Source organism: Triplophysa dalaica, chromosome 4 (genome assembly GCF_015846415.1).
Source record: "Triplophysa dalaica isolate WHDGS20190420 chromosome 4, ASM1584641v1, whole genome shotgun sequence".
Taxonomy (NCBI): domain Eukaryota; kingdom Metazoa; phylum Chordata; class Actinopteri; order Cypriniformes; family Nemacheilidae; genus Triplophysa; species Triplophysa dalaica.
The window spans coordinates 9,288,476-9,307,371 of NC_079545.1; the positions used below are offsets into that span (position 1 = coordinate 9,288,476).

Here is an 18,896-nt window from a genome sequence, read left to right on the forward strand (position 1 = left end):
TAAGTGTCAGTTTGATCAATTTGGCACAGCATACACAGACACGGCTTGTAGGGTCAGTTTGAGCATGCACACACACACACATAAGAAATAAGGAGCAGAGGAAATCTGGGTCGCTGTTAGTCAGCCGTATCCAGCTCAGAGCTGTCAGTGGTCGGTATTTGGGTGGTACGCAGACTGGAAATGAAAAAACGGCATTTCACAATTACATGTAATAATTTAAGGCACGAACACTTCGAATGAATTTTTTGTTTGATCATTTCATTACAGGAGTCAATCTCGTCCCGGAGCTGAAAGGCAACAGATTTCTGATGAGCTTTTAAAACGGCACGCGTGCACATTCAGAACACCGATACAAAAACAAAAGATTCACTTCGTATAATCAAGATGTTATAGACAATGATATAGATGAAACAAATGTAACCCCCTGACATCAATGTACTGTCTATGTGCCTCCTAATGCATTCTGGGAGAAAAAACACAAACGTGGATTGTTCACATAAACGCGCAGTGCAGTGTTTGGCTAAGACAAGTTCACAGCCTGCAAAGATCGCCTGTCCTCGCCATGAAATTTTAATATTCTTGTTACTTATTCAAATGTCGCAATTCATACGAGTCGTAATGTAAGAGCCCCGAGGATGTCACCTTAAAAAGGTTAGTCGTTTTCATTGCGTGTAACTGCTGTACGGTTTGTGGTGATGCCGTGGCTCTAGACCCGTGGGCTGCAGCACATAAACTTTTCATTATTCTGTTGATCTCGCGCTGCATTGACATTCAAAACGTTTGCGCTTCGCCTATTTGAGCTCGGGAACGGACACGGGACCATTGAAACCTGTGGCTGAACATAAATACTCCTGTCTTCTGTGTGGAGTGCACCAACTGTGGGGACGAGAAGTGAAAGGTTGCCACGCGCGGGCAGCTCCCGTGCCGATTTTCCTGAGCTATATATGCGGACAAAACGCCGCGGCTGCGCACGCCTCGCGCACACTGGTCCGCAGTGGCGGGTTGCGCGTGCGTTTGCGTGCACGCGGGCGCTGTTGTAATTTCACGTCACATCAAGTTTGATCAGGGGTCCGATTGGTCGATCCGCCTGCGCTGTCCTGAATTAAGAAGCGCCCTCTCTGTCAGCGCGTACTCGGTGTTTATCCCGCAGTCCGAATTAACCTGTCGGGAGTCGCGTGAGATAGCCGCTGCACATCTGGCGAATTTTATAGTCGCCCTCGCACCCGGTCTGGATGTTGCGCGTGATCTGAAGATTTTTTAGAGGTCGGTGAAAAATGCGGCGGCGAGCGCACGCGTGCGTCCTGCTCTTACCGTGGCTCATACTGCATATCCACGCGGGCTTTCCGAATCAGATCAATATCGGTGAGTGATTTGGTTACTTATTGAGTAATATAGAACATTCTTGTTCTGGACACGCGCTTGGCACCCGCGTCTCTCTCCGAATCTACCTGCTGCATCACCCACGTTTACAAATGTAAAGTTTCTAGCATGAGTGCAAAAGAGAGTCGAATATTTTACTTAAAGTGATACGCGTAACGTTACGCTTTCTTTAATAAGTCTAAACTCGTGTTCATGTCCTTAACTCAACCGATTTCGCTTTCAGGTGGTCTCTTCATGCGCTCAACGGTCCAGGAGCACAGTGCTTTCCGCTTTGCAGTTCAGCTTTATAACACCAACCAGAACATCACCGAGAAACCCTTTCATCTGAATTATAACGTGGACAATCTGGAGTCATCCAACAGCTTCTCCGTCACGCACGCGTGTGAGTCACTTTCTCAATATTGAAGTCTGCGAAACGCAGCGCACCTGCTCTTCTTTAACTGCGTTATATTCTTTAACTCCATAATTTTTTTGCAGAAATTATTATATTATGTCAAAATGATAAAAGTCCTCATATTGTTTAGGAACACGCTCTTGCTCAAAGTGAAAAAAAGCCTTTTATTATTATTTTATGTCTTTTTGTTGTCTTTCTATTTTCCTCTTTCTATCTTTCAGATTGAGCTTTGAGACATGTTTACTTAGGCTGTTTGGCTGTCGAACATTTATTTGAGAAAATCATGAAAGAAATTGAAAACGTAAAGGAGAAAGAGAGTTAGATAGAAGTGAAGGTATGAGCACAAATGACAGAAGTTGGCAATGAAAGCGAAGAAATATAAAAAAATGTAAAAACTCTCTTCTGTGGAAGACGCCTCAGGTCTATATAACAAAAAGAGAGAGAAATGGGAAAAGACTGAGAGATGATGATGAGAGCAGGCTGACATTTGCACACATGTCCAAACCAGTGCAATGGTTAGTGCTCTACTCTCTCTCTCTCTCTGTGTGCATGTGTAAGAGGGAGAGAGCTTTACCATCATTATAAAAGGCCTGTTTACAGCTGCTGTCATTACAACTCTGTGTCTCTGACTGCCCTGGCTGCTCATCTGAGCGTGTGTGTGAGAGACAGCAATGGTGAGCTTTTGGTTTCCCGGCTTATCATGGTGTTATTGCTGCAGTCATTGATCTTTTTCACTGCATTAACACAACTCCCGACACACACGCATACACATTACTTCAGGCGTTTGGTCCTTTTGACGAAAACAGCATGACTTTCAAAAATACTATTAAAACGCGGTACAGATTGAAGCCATCTACATTCTCTCGTAGTCTGGAGGTGATTTTGAAAGTTTAATGAATAAACTCTTCAGAGATGCTCTAAAAGCTTAAAGGACATGTCCAGGAATAACATGACAGGAAGGACAAAGTGCTTGAACAGTGATGTGCAAATGCTTCATGAATAGAGAACCTTTTATTTTCTTCTCCAGAGAGGTCTTTGAATCAGTGCACACACACTCTGATATTAGTATGGTGTGAGTCGCCCATACCTCACTTAAGTCCATGTCAACACTGAGTGTGTGTGTGTCGCACATCACGTGTCCCATAAAAAAAGCTTTGACAGCTTGCGTATGCAGTGACCCTGCGGTTTTAATTGAGTCAATCTGGGTACTGGGGAGAAACTGTGGGGGTCAGAGGATGTTTAAACAGGTTATATTTTACTCACTCATTTTCTCTCTCTCTTTCGCCGGTTTTTCTCTAACTCTCCCCGGAGCATTAGAGAGACCGATGGAAAGGACAGAAAGGCAATAGGCAGATGCAACCTCAGTTGGTAGAACAAACGAAGGAGAGAAAAGAGAGAGAGTGAGAGAGAGAGAGAGAGAGAGAGAGAGAGAGAACGAGTTTGCTTTATAATTATAACCTTGTCTCTGTGAGATGAATGAGACTAAATGTGAGGAAGAAATAGAGGAAGGAGGAGAGAGTCATACAATAGGACATGAACCAATAACTTTTAATTGAAAAAAACTCTCTTTCTCTCTCTCTCTCTCTTTATATATATATGAGCTGCATTGATCATTTCTTCTATCTCATGATGAGTGTGGTTTTCCACTGGGGGAAGATCAATATTGAAAGAGAACAGGACAGGACTGCCCTCTACACACATTAAAATATATATCCTCACAAAAATAGTAATGCATTAGTAAGCAGAATTCAGCATTCTCTCCCTTCTGGTCAGACTGCTTGACCATGAATATCACAAAGCAGCTTTACTTGGTGTGTCAAAGGTGTTTAATGCTTTAACAACCTTATCAGTACTGAAATTCTTACACTCATTAAAAAGTCACAAATGTTAAGCGGTTTATAGTGTACCATGTCATTAATGGTGTTACAAGCTGTAGCAATATTAAAAGCATTGTAATGGCTTTTCTTTGACGGACAGATTCCAAAAGTATAAATAGGATATGTGCCATTTTTTTTACACAATCCTCATTTCTTCTGTTATTTTGTATTTCTATTATTTATTGTATTTCATACGCTACTTATAGTTCATGTGGGTGGCATTGTTTTTTCAAGAACACCTAATTATGAAGATATTTGGTTGAATTAAGGACAGTCAAAAGTCGAAAACTTTACTAATTTAGCACAAAAGTAATCCCTGCCCCTTGACGTTAAACTGTAATATTATAAAGCGAATCCATTGATCTGTGCAAAAAACTGAACACTATTATCGCATCTTTGGGTGAATTCCAATCGCATTCATGTGCCCCATACACTTAGAAGGGTAGATTGTTTGTAGTGCGAGTTCTGGAGGGAGATAAACAGCTGTCTTTGTAATTTTGGCCTTTTAAATCATACATGATGAATGCAGTAATAAAAACAACACATTTTTCCTATTATCTGAGGCAACAGTTCACGTGGTGCACCCTTCCTGCAGTTATTTTTAACAGCACAAGACCCGTTTTGGAATGCGGCCTAGCTCGTGCGCAAACCGACTGCCTGTGGCTGTGGATTGCTGATTGTTACGTTGTCAGTGTTCGGCAAGTTACTCTGAAAAAGTAATTAATTACTAGTTACTAATGACATATTCAATAGTATAATTTGATTACTGTATAAATTACGCTCTCCAAAAATTATTTAATTACTCATTACAAATTACTTTCTATATTCTACATCAACCTTGATTAGTTAAGTGATTCAAGGATAGACATGAAACAGCTCTTTTAATTCATTCAAATAAATTATATTAAACTACATAAATTATTCTTATTAACTGAACCAAAGTATAACAAATGTGATAATTATAAATTAAAGCGCAGATTTTAAAGTTAGACTTTGAATTTGAATGTCAATTCCACCATTGCTCACTAATATATTACACAAAGTATTTAGTTTAATTACATCAGAAGTAACTGTATTAAATTATAGAATAAATAAGAGTAATCCATTACTTTACGTTTTCAAGGGAAAAGTAATTAAATTACAGTAACTAATTACTTAGTAATTAGTCACACCCAACACTGAATGTTGTAAATAATTACCTTTCTTGGACGGACCGATCAAATCGCTTTATAAGACGTCGATCGTTATGAGGCGTGGAAAATGCTTTTGTAATGAATGTAGCAGCGTTTGGGACTTTCAAAAATGCGGTGTCTCAGGAGTGCATTTCTGGAAGCACACCATTCTTAAAGTCTCTCCATTTATTTTAAATGTTAAGGCAGGCAAGGTAAAGATGATCAGCGGTCCGCATTTGGCCCATGGGCCACCAGTTGATTAGTCCTGTTAAATGTCCAGTGTATTATCTGTAGCGGCATCTAGTGGTGAGTTTGAAAATTTTCCCCTTAGTCGGAAGCACTACGGTGGCTGACACAGCACTAAGATGTCATCACGTTTTTGCATCTTTGCCGAAGGAGATAATGTATTTACGAAACGTGCTCTTCAGAACAGTTTGTCCGGTTAGGGCTATTGTAGAAACAACATAATAAAATTAATAAAAACATAACGCTTCATTATGTAAGGTCATTATTCACCACGGAAGACATATGTATTTATATTATATTGCATTTTTGTCCTACATCCTCCAAAAATGTTTGCTTTAATGGACCTTTAAAGGAATAGTTTGTTCAAAAATGGACATGTTTCTGTCATATTTTTATTGCAAGTGGTTTCTAGCACGCTTATGCAGGTAACGGCTCTGTACTGTTTGTGTGAGTGTTGTGTGTGTAGATTCTGGCTTCTACATTGTTTGCCGAGGTGTTAGGATTATTGTCTTTGTTGTACTGAAGCTCTCAGCTGTGTGTGAATGTTGTGCATTGCTTAAGTGTGCACTGTATGTCTTCAAGGATGGCCTGTGTGCGTTTGAGTCCAAATGTGTGCGACGATTTTTAACCTCTGGGCTCTCTGAGTAATGTGACATTTGCTTGTACTTTCCTCTTTTCTGTTTCTCTCTCTCTAGCTCTTTTGGCCCCGTGCTTCTTTTTTCCAATATAATCTCTAATCTCTGGCCACACACACACTCATTGTTCTCTCTTCAAACGCTTGATGACAATCATTTACTTACAGAAACTGAAGATAACATGGTAGAATTTAAGATTCAGTTTGTAGCACAGCAAAATAAGTGAATTCTTAAAGGGGCACAAAGATGAATATATACATTTATAATCTACTCACCTTCACCTTCTATAAAAAATATAGATGATTCTGGACAACAAAAAAATCAGGCAAAACAACGATTCTCTCTTTTCATCATTCTCTGATTTTTGTGATATTGTTGTCTGCATTTTTCTGCTGTCCTTCAATGCAAACCCGGATAAATCGGAAATACTCAAATATTTTTGAGTTTTAGAGGTTCTTGGTTTAAGTGAGCAGAACCTTCAAATTTGTATTACTGTTAAGTAATTAATCCTTTTTATGAAATTAAGTAGACAGAACTTAAACAAATATATAAACTAAATTCTTTCAGTTTCTTACTTTAAGACATTTCTTAGTCTTAATTTACATAAATCAAGCATCTTTACATTTACATTTAGGCATTTTGGCAGACGCTTTTATCCAAAGCGACTTACATTGCTTTATCCTATACATGTTACATAGGTATTTGCAATCCCCTGGGTATCGAACCCACAACCTTGCGTTGTTAACGCAATGCTCTTACCACTGAGCTACAGGAATGCATATTGACTTATGCAACCCAAAATGAGAAAGAAGAGACTGATCTCAGAACTGGCATAAGCACAGTTACTGCTCACTGGGGACATAACACATGATACAGGTCAAATGTAGCTTCGCAGACACCACTCTTCTAAACAATGGTAACCACAAAACTGAAAAATATGTCAAACTCTTCTAAATATCTAAGAGAAGTGAACATTATACACTAACAAGTCTTTAACTTTACTAAAAACATGTAAATAAATCATGTAAATTTACTCTCCAAATTCAGTCTGACGCAAAGCATGCTGGGAATTGGAAATCCTTCTTGACCAATTGTGTTGAATTAACATGTTTAAATCAAGTTAATTGAACAAGAAGCAAATCGATTTTTTGAATTATAGTCAAAACGTCAAGTTAATCAAAAATAATCATTATACTTTACTCAAAAGTGAAAAAGTGTTTCAGCAACTTAAAATATTTTAGTTAGTACAACTTTCTAATAAAATTAAGTTAACATTACTTAATCTTTTTGATTATTTTGAACATTTGGATTTACATTGTTCTGAAACCTCGTTTATTTTTGCCAGAAAATAATTATTATTAGTCACCATTTAAATCTGGCACTTGGTTTTGCTATTAACTTACCAATAAAATGTATTAAAAAGTGCAGGGCATGCATCCATTTTTTTTAAGGTGGCACAAGATGCACAACATACAGAAACGTGTACAGTACATACATTTAAAGCAATAATATAGGAATTTCTCTTAAGCATATGTAAAACATGGAAGAAATCATTGCGAGAATTAAATTTGAAATCTGATTGATATATGAATCTTCTTCTAATAAAAAATTATGTAATTTTTTAAGGTAAATGCACCAGTCTGGTGTATTTTGAGAGCAAACATCTTTTTTTTTCAATTTTATGCTATAATAGTAAAAAAGTAATTGTTTGCATACAAAGGAACATTGAGCACAAAAGTAAAAGCACATACTAGCACAGATTGAGTCTAAAAAGTCTTGTTTTGGGTATGCATGTGTTTCTGTGAGCCGAGCTCCCAGTGTTGTGCAGAGAAATGCACCCCTGCCAGATTATGCACCTCCTTCAATAACACACTGTCCGATTGGCTAATTCTTACCCCTCTCCTTACACATAATCGTCACCCTTACAATTTTGGGGAGGGGGATGCGTGACCTGGCAGGGGTGCCGAAATTTCCGCACTTTAAAAAATAAATACGACCTCACGTTGTGTCAACCCGGACTGGGTTAGATTTTCTGCGTTTTTTGCACACTTAGCAAGAATTTTGTAAGGGGGTTTTGACAATTCAGAGACACCGTACAAATGAGCACCAAATACGAAAAAACACATACGAAATTTTACGGCGCCGACATTTATGTGCAAAGACCTTAACTCATCATTTGAAGATTGAAAGCAAAACTAACTGTTAAAAAATCTGAGGTGGGCACGCTTTTGAAAAACAGCGAATGTGGACGTCATATTTTTCGTTTCAGAAGCACAGTGACGATATTCAAAATGGTTTATGATACGTAACAAGAAACATGCGATCCATTCCAAATCTTTGGCATTATGTGATTTATTTTGACATCATATTTATATGGTAAAAAAGATTTGACAATCGAAATTAGATTGCCAGTAAATGACATAAAATTCCTTTTTCTTACACAAAGCTATCATATGGCTTTTGAGGGCATTGAATATAGAATTTCAGTCATATGAATGACTTTATTGGTGCTGCTGTGGTTTACTCTGACTCTCTACTTTCAGGCAGGTGATATGGTTGCCAGATTTAGAAACTTTTTGAGTGTACCTTTAAATAATTTAGACAAATAAATAAATTAATAAAATAAAGATGCATTTAGGGTGTTTTAAGATGAATGAGTGTTTTAAGATTTTGAGTTTGGATTTGAACTACAGTACATACAGCATTGTCATGATGTCATACACATTTTACCATGTAATATGCGGTTCACGCTCACAATTGCGCATTTACACAAACACGCAGTCTGTGTGGGGGTCATGAGTTTACCAATTTATTTTATTATGGCTCTCATGTTGGATCTGTGACAAGGATGAGCAGAGGTCACCGTAATTCTAATTCATCGTAACAAAACTTAAAAAGATCTTACAGACTGTGAACTTTTCTGTCACACATGCTAGCATACATTCTTTGTCTTTTACCAAAGCATTATTTTCTTTGATTTAATTTAAGTTCAAATCAGTAACATAAAATTGTCTGTAACAAACGCAGCACAATGATTGCTTTGTAATTGGTCCTGTGTGTTTCTTTTTTTGTGCATAATGTTTGTTTTTCTTAACATTTATTGTCCCTTGTTCTCTCTCTCTTTGTCTGTCAGTCTGCTCTCAGTTCTCCAGGGGTGTGTATGCAATATTTGGATTCTACGACCGGAGGTCAATGAACACGTTAACATCGTTCTGTGGCGCTCTGCACACCTCCTTCATCACTCCTTCTTTTCCCACGGACACAGATGTGCAGTTTGTTTTGCAGATGAGGCCTAGCCTCAGGGGGGCGCTGCTCAGCTTGCTAGCCCATTACAAATGGGAGAAGTTTGTCTATTTGTATGACACTGATAGAGGTGAGTTAACACAGAGCCACAGACACGTTCTTACACACATACATGTATATGATCCCAAAAAGAGATAACTCTCTAATTAAAATGTCAAAAGTCATGTTTTTTTATGGTGCATTCCAATTAATATCAATAAAACTGCAGTTGGTTTGTTTTTATATAAACAACAATAACTAGAAAAATACAGCTCACCAACACGATAAAACACAGTGAAAACATGATAAAAAACACGATTTTTATCTCATTTTGGAACCAAACTCTTCATATACATTATACCTACATGCTCAGTAATGCACACAACAACATATCCCAAGTGTTTGCGTACTTGATCAACAATTTATGTTATCAAATGAATAGACTTTACATTGCGTTACGAAATATTATGTAACATAATTAGTATATTATACATTTGTAAGTGCGGCTTAAATGTCCAAGTACTTATCGGAGCCATTTGAAACGTATTAACACACAAACCTGAAAACAGAAAAATATAATTTCTACATTATAGCATATATTATACAAACAAACCTTTTAAACGTTATACAAAGTATGAGCTTTCCTAGAATGCTTAGCCGACCAAATCACATAACCAAAAGTAACTTGCATAATACAGTGCATCATTTATTTTTAAGGCATAACACAGATGTTTAAATAAGTAGAAAACCCAACTGGACCAGATTGTTTCATCTCAACTTTGACATGATGTGAAATTGCAGGTGATTGACCAACCGTCTCTAAAGTAACATGTCTTTTCTCAATTGTCCCTTTTTCAGAGTAATTACTTGAAGTTTTATGAAAAATAAAGTGCAGACAGCATCACTCTCTTTCCACCCTTACGATCATCCATCACAGTTAGCAGGAAGTTGGGCAGGCGGTGCCGAACTTTAAATGGATTTGCATCACCACAGGGCTCTTGCATCTGCTAAATATGATAAACAGTCGCGCTTAGTGCACATGCACCACACGTTGAGCGTTGTTGTTCAGACGGGTAAATAGCACTTTAAAAGTTACAACAGTTAATATTTTATGTGTGTACACACACAATAAAGTTTAAGAGATCTTTAATGACGGTCTTATGGCATGTTTATTGAACTTGTCTTTAATAAACCTCAGCTTAACAGTATGAGCAGATACGTTTCAGAGGGAGTCAGCATAACTTTTGTCTCTTGAGCTCATTGTGTGCACACTGAGATCCTTAAAGTTTGCTGAAATGTGAGAGGGGGAATTTATCCTGCATGATCTTCCGGCTTGATAATATTTTGTCAGGTTTAAGGCTAATGGTATTTCCCATAATCCATGTAAACATCAAACGGAAAGTGAATTTATAACAGACTAAAACCCAGATGCAGCGGTGGGGGGGCTTTTCATTTCAGGTATGCACCTCACGTCACTGGTGTGTATTTGTGTCTGTTAAATTCTCACCTCTCCGCAAATTGTCAGTCTTGATTAATTGGTCACAGCTAAACACCCAAGCGGCCCGGCACTCCAGGACGGATGCTAATTAAAATAGGGATCGAGTGCGTATGGATGTGTGCATAGTCCTAAAATGAATCCTATCAGAGGCCAAAGACGGAACAAAACAGTGCTTAAGTTTCAGTCTTTTGTTTGGCTTTGAGCTAGAGGTTAGAACTTGAAAACTTTGCTTAAACCTCGATCAATTGTTGATGATTTTCAAGTGTGATGTCATCCGTATCATCACTGTCCTTTCCAAAACCTTGGATGTCCCAATTCACCTTTTTTGGGGAAATTATTTTCAATGATTAAATACCGTAGGTCAACTTTGACAAGGACTTTTTAATACTTTTTATTGGTTATATAGGTGTTGCAAAACACATGCAGCAACAAAGAGTAATAATTAATAATGATAACAAATGATCAATTATTATATAATAAATAAATGAAGAATGATTATGGCAAAAAATCTAAATCATGAAATATGGAAATCCAAGACAACAGAGATATGCGAAGGGGTTTTCAATCTTTGATGATCATCCTCCTTTGAGGGACCCATGTCTTGAAATGATTTTGGTAACACTTTCCTTGAAGCACTTATGTATAGGGTAAAATGTATTAACATTCTTCATAGTATGTGTTGTAATGCATGATATGTAGTTGTAAAGAATTATAACCAATTTAAAATGTGTAGTATAACAATGAATTGCTAAATGTTATTAATGTATTTACTGTAATAAAAAATATTTATAAGACATGACAATGCATTAAAAGGTGCATAACAATGCTTTAAAACTACATTTATAATGCATTATACTTACATGCTTCATGGAAAATGTAACCATGATGTTTTTATAAAATCTAATTTATACATAAAAAAGAATAGAAAAACGTATTTTCTTTCATGTCAGATTATTTTATATTTCTACTTCTCAATAACTATTGTGATGTATGTTAATGTGCACTTTGTATGGAATGTAAATGTATTTTATGTAAATGTAGTGTTTAATTCTACATCTCCAATTTTAATTATATGGAGATGGTGGTGTAGTGGGTTAAACCACTGAAATGGTAAATCAAAAGGTTGCTGGTTCGATCCCAGCAGCCACCACCAGTGTGTCCTTGAGCAAGACACTTTACTCCATATTGCTCCAGGGGGATTGTACCTGTAATAAGTGCACTGTAAGTCGCTTTGGATAAAAGCGTCTGCCAAATGACTAAATGTAAATGTAATTCTATTATTGTACTAATTCACTTAAATCGTTTGTAATCTGTTTAATATACACTACTATTTTGTTATACTATATATATTTTTTAATTCAAGTTTAACCTTATTATTCCTTATTTATTTGTTATTCTTAAATGTACATTTATTTTAAAAATTACTTGCGGACACCCTGTAAACCACAGTTTGAAAACCCCTGTGCCAATGTTCTTCTTGGTGAAAATTGTTACATTTTTTTCTGAGCATATTTATACCTTAAAGGGGTCATATGGCACGAATACGTGTTTTTTTGTGTCTTTTGGCGTGTTTTAAGTTGCCCATGCATGTATTAGACACGTAAAATTGCAAAAACGAAAGTGTCGTTACAAAAGATGCATTTTTCCCAATGGAAAATACAGCATTTTATAACCTTAAATCGTGTATACACCTTGCATTACATCTAAAACAATCTGATTTCTTTCATAAAATACATGATCTGTGCTGCAGCGTATCATGTATCATGTAAGTGAATCAGATTCATAGTGCGGCCTATCCAATACTTATACGGGATGGCCAAATACATGCAATAACATACAGAAAACATGTGCATTAAAGATGTATAACACAACAGAAGTATGCGTTCTGCATTATAGCATTAGAGCAGAATTGCAGCAATTTCATTCAACATCTCTCCTTCTACCCTTCTTCTTTTCATCCCTTTACATTTTCACTGCATCAGCAGTTGCTCTGTGCTCTCTAACCACACAGAGAGAGAGAGAAATGAAGCAGTACTTGCTCCATCATTCTGGCCCAGATCTGCCCTGTTACCGCTTCCACACAGGACCCGTGTTACTGTGTTTTACACCATGCTTTACTCTCATTGCACACTTGCACATTGCACATAGCACCTGGAGACCTGTAAATAACACATCTGAACACTCTTTTAAAAAATGATATGTCTATATTTTACTCACTTGTATATAGTGCATATAGTGCAAATTATTGTTTTGATTTAATTCTTAATATATATTTGCACTATGTGTACGCTTTCTTCTGCACTGAGCTCCAGTCGGCAAGCCGAATTCCTTGTGTGTGTAGACACACTCGCTAATAAAGCCCCGTCTTCTTCTTCTCGCTCAGGGTTTTCCATCCTACAGGCCATAATGGAATCTGCGGTGATGAATAATTGGCAGGTAACTGCACGTTCGGTGGGGAACATAGTGGATCCTCTGGAATACAGGCGGATTATCGAAGAAATGGACCGGCGTGAGGAGAAACGCTTTCTTATTGACTGTGAGGTTGAACGTATTAACGGTATTCTTGAACAGGTAAACATACACTAACATCTCCCGTCGGTCTGTCTGTCTCTATCCTGTCTGTGTCTACTTTTTGCGTTTGAATGAAAAGTGATTCATGATAAAAACATGATTATGAATGAATATGAAAAGGAATGCGTCAACCTGACAAGAATAGGTCACATCAGCAAAAGTAAATTTTAAGGGTCGGATCAAGTAGAAATAACTCTTCAGGGCTCTTCTGCGGTGGTGGATCTAAACCCCTCCAGTTTGTGTATGTGATCAATAGCTTTCCAAAATTCGACTGTCATTGGCCAAAAAAGCAAGTAAAAATAATGTGTGAGAGTGTGCATGTGTTTGTGGAAGTAGGGCACAGCGTCCTGTAACAGGGGAACAGCGAGAAAACTAAAAATACTCCCTTTCCTCTCATCCAAAAATATAGCTCTCAAAGGTACTGTTACATTCTTATATTCTGTTTGTCTTCGTCTGTTTGTTCCCCTGTCTCTATTTTCCTAGTCTCTCTGGACACACACACAAATGCTGAGTTAGTGAGAGAACGTGTGTGTATGTCACTGGTAGGTCACACAGATAATGAAATCCACAAGTAGATCAATCAACGTTCAGGGAAAGCTAATCAGAGCAGGACACTTTCAGCAGACTGGCTGTCTGCTGCTATTTGAAAATCAATGATTGTGTTTTTGTGGATGTGTGTATGTGTGATGGCCGCTCGTACCATTGTGTTGTGCACAAGAGTCTGCAAAGATTAACTGGTATTATTCTAAAATTTTAATATTGTCAATCTATTCAAGTGTCTACGAAGAATAGGAAGAATAAATAATAAAACACTGCTGTGGTTTTGTGTAAAGATTCAGTGTAACACTGTAAAACTTTGCTGTAACTTTTGGAAGAAGGTTTGGCAGGATTTTTTTATTGTAGATTTAATAACTACTTAATCCTACTTTCCAATGTTTTCAATAACTTTAATCAAAATTTTTGAGATTCAAAGCTAGACCGGCATGAAAACGGCAACACTGCAAAAAATGTAATTCTTCCTAAACATTTTAGTCTTGTTTTATAGTAAAAATATTTTATACTTCTTAAATTACGATACATTTACATAACAAGAAAAGTGACCCAAGATATTACAGTAAGTCTTGTCATATGAAAGTAAATAAACTGGGTAAGTTTATGCTTAAAACAAAATTGTAAATTAAATCTACAGTAAGTTACTGGCCAAATACAGCAAAGTTTTACAGTTCACGGTGCAAAACAGGTTAAAGCAAGAGAACAGAGTGTATATTGACTGTGAATATTTACTTATTATGCCGTTTAGGAAACATTTTAAATACAAAATTCCATACAGTGATGGCATTAAGATGGTGTTTACATTTACATTTAGCAGACGCTTTTATCCAAAGCGACTTATAATACAAACTTACGAAATAAATGGAAAACGTAAATGATCAGGGCCATGGTAAAATGCCATCAATTTTAATCTCCTTAAAATGTCATTCATAGCCAAGGACTGTAACAATTATTAAAACTTTTTTTAAAATTGCTTCTAGCTCAGCAGGGTTATAGCAGTTTGCCAGTTTCCTCAGTCATTCAAGATTTTTTTATGAACGAAGGTCCAAAAACGAAATGATACTTCGTTACATAATGCACAAAAGGAAGGGGTTCAAAACTGTGTGTCATATAAATGAAATGAACTGTAGTACAGTTTAAATGCAGTATAAAATGTTCACATTTAAAAAGTAAAGTAATGTAGACTTACATATTTCAAACATATACAGTCTATAGTGTTTTATTGTTAATACTTCTTGTTATGAATATTTTTACCAGCTCACTCAGCTGTACTTGAAATGCTCTTTTTTTCCAGGTTGTGCTCTCAGGAAAGAACAGCCGAGGATATCATTACATCCTGGCTAATCTTGTGAGAAAACACAGACACAGAACTCATCTTCTGATTCTGTGTTCGACCCTCTGACCCACTTTGACTTGTCCTCTGCAGGGGTTTTCTAACATGAGTCTGGATAAGGTGTTCTCAGGTGGCGCCAACATAACCGGGTTTCAAATCATAAACCCCGATAGTCCTATTGTGCAGCAGTTCCTCCAGCGCTGGGACCGACTCGATGAGAGAGAGTTTCCTGAGTCTACAAACACTCCGCTGAAGGTCTCTCTCTTTTTCTTTGTGTATTTATGTGCATTTGTGATGTGTTTATTTGTGGGATGTTTGTGGTGCATTATGACGTGTAATATATGGTAACATATTTTGATGAGTTTAATTTAGCATTCATGCGGTAGTATTATTAACCGGCTCTCTTTTTCATGCCTGTGTGGATGAAATTCTCTGTGTCTCATAAATTGTTCTGTCGAGGGATGCCATCTTTTAACAGCAGAGGTGTCACAAAATCTGCATTTGAAGTCACAAATAAAATGCAGTGAACTGCTCTGAGTTGTCAGTCAGGGTTCTTCATGATTGTTGTGCTGCGTTTTTGTTTTTTAATGTTTCTGTTTGTATACCTTTTTAAAGGGACAGTTCTTCCAAAAATGGAAAATCATTTACTCAGGTTGTTTCAAACCAGTATAAATTTCTTTGTTCTAATGGACACAGAGAAATATATTTGGAAGAATGTGAGCAATTTTCAGTTCTGGGACATCATCCACTACCATAGCAGGAATTAAAAAAAATAGTGGTGGGCATAGATTTTTTTTTATTAATCTAGATTAATCTTGGAATTAATCTAGATTAAAATGGCTCATTTGAATTCTGCCGAAGGCATTCAGAATATATGTGCTACCCAAATAATGACTAAAAGTAAGTCTTTGAGAACGGGTTTCTCAAGCCAGGTGGCGCATTAGACCAGGGGCTCATCTCCTGTTTCCAAAATGCATCACAAACTGCTTGAGAAAGCTGTTCTACTGTGATAATTGGTGATGAAAATAAATTATGTTCAATAAGATGTACTTGTGTTTACTTCTATATTAGCTAAGGGATGCTTTGCTTTTAGGTGGTACTTGAGACTGGAAGAGCTCCTACAGTACATTTACATTTGGTCATTTAGCAGACGCTTTTATCCAAAGCAAATAACAAAGAGTGAGGGAGCAACAAGCTATATGTCATACAGGAGCCATAATACATTAGGTGCCAACACAAATTTACTGGTTTCAGCTAAAGCTAGACCACTACCTGTTGAGAGAAAGTTTTTTTTTATAAACGAATTCCGCATTGCACAAGGTGCAAACAAACTTAGTCTTGTCGATGTTTCCATTGGGAAGCTTCTTAAAAATACATTTTCCCTGAAGCAAACCCGGCGGCTTCAAAGCTTCATCCATGTTAGCACATCACGTTTGATGCTGGTAATTTCACAGTAACGTTATGTTGTGTTCAAACCAAACGCGAATGGCGCGTCAAGCGCGATTGATTTACATGTTCAGTCAATGCAAAGACGCGATAGACCTACTTGCGGCGCGAATCGCGCGAATGAAGCCCTGGTCATGAGATGATGAGGCGCGAATTGCGCGAATCACGCGAGTTGAAAAATCTCGTTCTCACCCGGTACAGTGCAATTCAGCTAGGTATACATCCGCGCTAAAATATCAAGTTGAAAGTCATCATATCTTGCGTAGGATAGACCCAGCTCCCAACCCAACTTTGAGAATAGATTAACGGCGACATTTTTTTTATCGTGCGATAAGAGTCTCACGTTAACGCAGCACATTAACGCCGTTAACGGCCCACCACTAAAATATATATATTTTTTTGTATATATATTTAATACCAATCAGAGTCTCATCTCTCATTCCCTTTAAGAGCCAGTTGCGCTCGTGCCATGGCTGATTCGCTATTTACACGGCGGAATTTGCAAGCGCAAAAACTGGATGCTTCTCCAGAGAGGAAATGCATGTGCTCGTGCGCAAGGTTAAAGCGTGCGAGAAGACCATCTACAGGACAAGACGGATTTTACCTTTACGTATAGTAATAGTTTACATTATAATCCATTTATTTTTCATATTTGGCATGTTACTGTGCTACTGCGCTTCCCTCTGTCTAATTTGTAAAATGAAAGCGCGTTGTGGACCCGCCCAGAGGCGCATTTTGTACTAAAGTGCTCTTTAATTTACAAAACAAATATTGCGCCGTTGGCTTTAGACTTTAGACCAGGTTTGATTTGGTCTATGACAGACTCTTTTTTACTTCCTCAAAATAGCAACATGCCAAAACTGCATCTGAAAACATCTCTTTTTAAGTCTAGCACGCCCATGGGCGCACAAATGAGCGTAGATGCATTTGCTATTTAAACAACTGGATTCAGGATGGAAAAATGAGAACTGCGTCGGGCTGAAACTAGCAAAAACACTTGCACTAGCCTTGCGCCGCATTGCGCAGGGTGTACGACAGGGCCCAATGAGTCTTCCTATTATGGTAGTCAATGATGTCCCATAACTGAAAATTTCTAACCTTCTTAAGTAAATGATGACCGATTTTTCATTTTTGGATGAACTATCCCTTTAAGCGTATCTGTTTGTTTTTAATGTTTAGTACACCTCTGCCCTGACTCACGATGCCATCCTGGTAATAGCTGAGGCATTTCGGTATTTGAGACGACAGCGCGTGGATATTTCCCGCCGAGGGAGTGCAGGCGATTGCCTCGCCAATCCAGCTGTTCCGTGGAGCCAGGGAATCGACATTGAGAGAGCTCTCAAAATGGTAGGAGAGGTCCAGAAAGGACCTCAACCAGACAATACTAACCCAGAGTGATGTCCTCTGAATGTCAGAAAAAAAGATTAAAGTTATTTATTGGATGTAAATGTACAGCGTTGTTTGTATTTATAAATGTTGGATTGATGATATTGTGTAATAATGTCGGGGTTTAATTTTTTGTTTTGGTTATTAGTTTGTGGGTATTACTGTTGTTCCTGTCTGCTCTCATCCCTCAGGTACAGGTTCAGGGAATGACCGGAAATATTCAGTTCGATTCATTCGGACGACGATTGAATTACACCATTGATGTTTATGAAACAAAACCTGGAGGAGCCAGAAAGGTTTGTGGATCTTGGAGGACACCATCAGTACATTATGTCAATTCTTGCATTGTTGAAAGCATAATTGTGTATCATCTCAGGAACCGAAAGGTTTTCGCCTAAAACCCTGTGAAAGAAATCCATACAAATCAATTCCCATGTTAGTCTTAACGAGTTGCACCTTGTACTGATTTTTCGCCCACTTGTTCTTCCACCCGCCTACCCTTGTGTTGCTTCACTTGTGTGACTTTTCCCCCAATGCAACAAAGCAAGCTGTCAAAACTGTCAAGACATATATATATTAGTGGTGGGCATAGATTAATTTTTTTAATCTAGATTAATCTAGATTAATTCCAAGATTAATCTAGATTAATCTAGATTAAAATGGCTCATTTGAATTCTGCCGAAGGCATTCAGAATATGTGTGCTACCCAAATAATGACTAAAAGTAAGTCTTTCAGAACGGGTTTCTCAAGCCAGGTGGCGCATTAGACCAGTGGCAAATCTCTTGTTTCCAAAATGCATCCCAAACTGCTTGAGAAAGCTGTTCTACTATGATAATTGGTGATGAAAATTAAATTATGTTCAATAAGATGAACTTGTGTTTACTTCCGCATTAGCTAAGGGATGATTTGCGTTTAGGTGGTACTTGAGACTGGAAGAGCTCCTACAGTACATTTACATTTAGTCATTTAGCAGACGCTTTTATCCAAAGCGACTTACAAAGAGTGAGGGAGCAACAAGCGATAAGTCATACAGGAGCCATAATACATTAGATCTCAATACAAAGTTACTGGTTTCAACTAAAGCTAGACCACTACCTGTTGAAAGTGTTTTTTTAAACCAATT

General features: G+C 37.5%; 1 protein-coding gene across 8 annotated transcripts in view; it reads left to right on the top strand.

Moving 5' to 3' along the window:
* The window catches only part of gria3a (glutamate receptor, ionotropic, AMPA 3a), a 49,050-nt gene that overhangs the window by 841 nt on the left and 29,313 nt on the right, over positions 1 to 18,896 (top strand). For 2 of the 8 annotated variants that reach the window (XM_056744996.1, XM_056744999.1), the window contains exons 1-8: positions 707 to 1,362; positions 1,604 to 1,762; positions 8,838 to 9,077; positions 12,868 to 13,055; positions 14,902 to 14,955; positions 15,034 to 15,195; positions 17,566 to 17,733; positions 17,964 to 18,068. In XM_056744996.1, coding sequence (XP_056600974.1) covers positions 1,275 to 1,362; positions 1,604 to 1,762; positions 8,838 to 9,077; positions 12,868 to 13,055; positions 14,902 to 14,955; positions 15,034 to 15,195; positions 17,566 to 17,733; positions 17,964 to 18,068 — 1,164 coding nt within the window. In that variant the 5' untranslated portion in view covers positions 707 to 1,274. Of the gene's footprint in view, positions 1 to 704; positions 1,363 to 1,428; positions 1,475 to 1,603; positions 1,763 to 8,837; positions 9,078 to 12,867; positions 13,056 to 14,901; positions 14,956 to 15,033; positions 15,196 to 17,565; positions 17,734 to 17,963; positions 18,069 to 18,896 lie in introns of those variants that run through there. The other 6 variants (XM_056744992.1, XM_056744995.1, XM_056744998.1 and 3 more) reach the window with 5 other exon arrangements.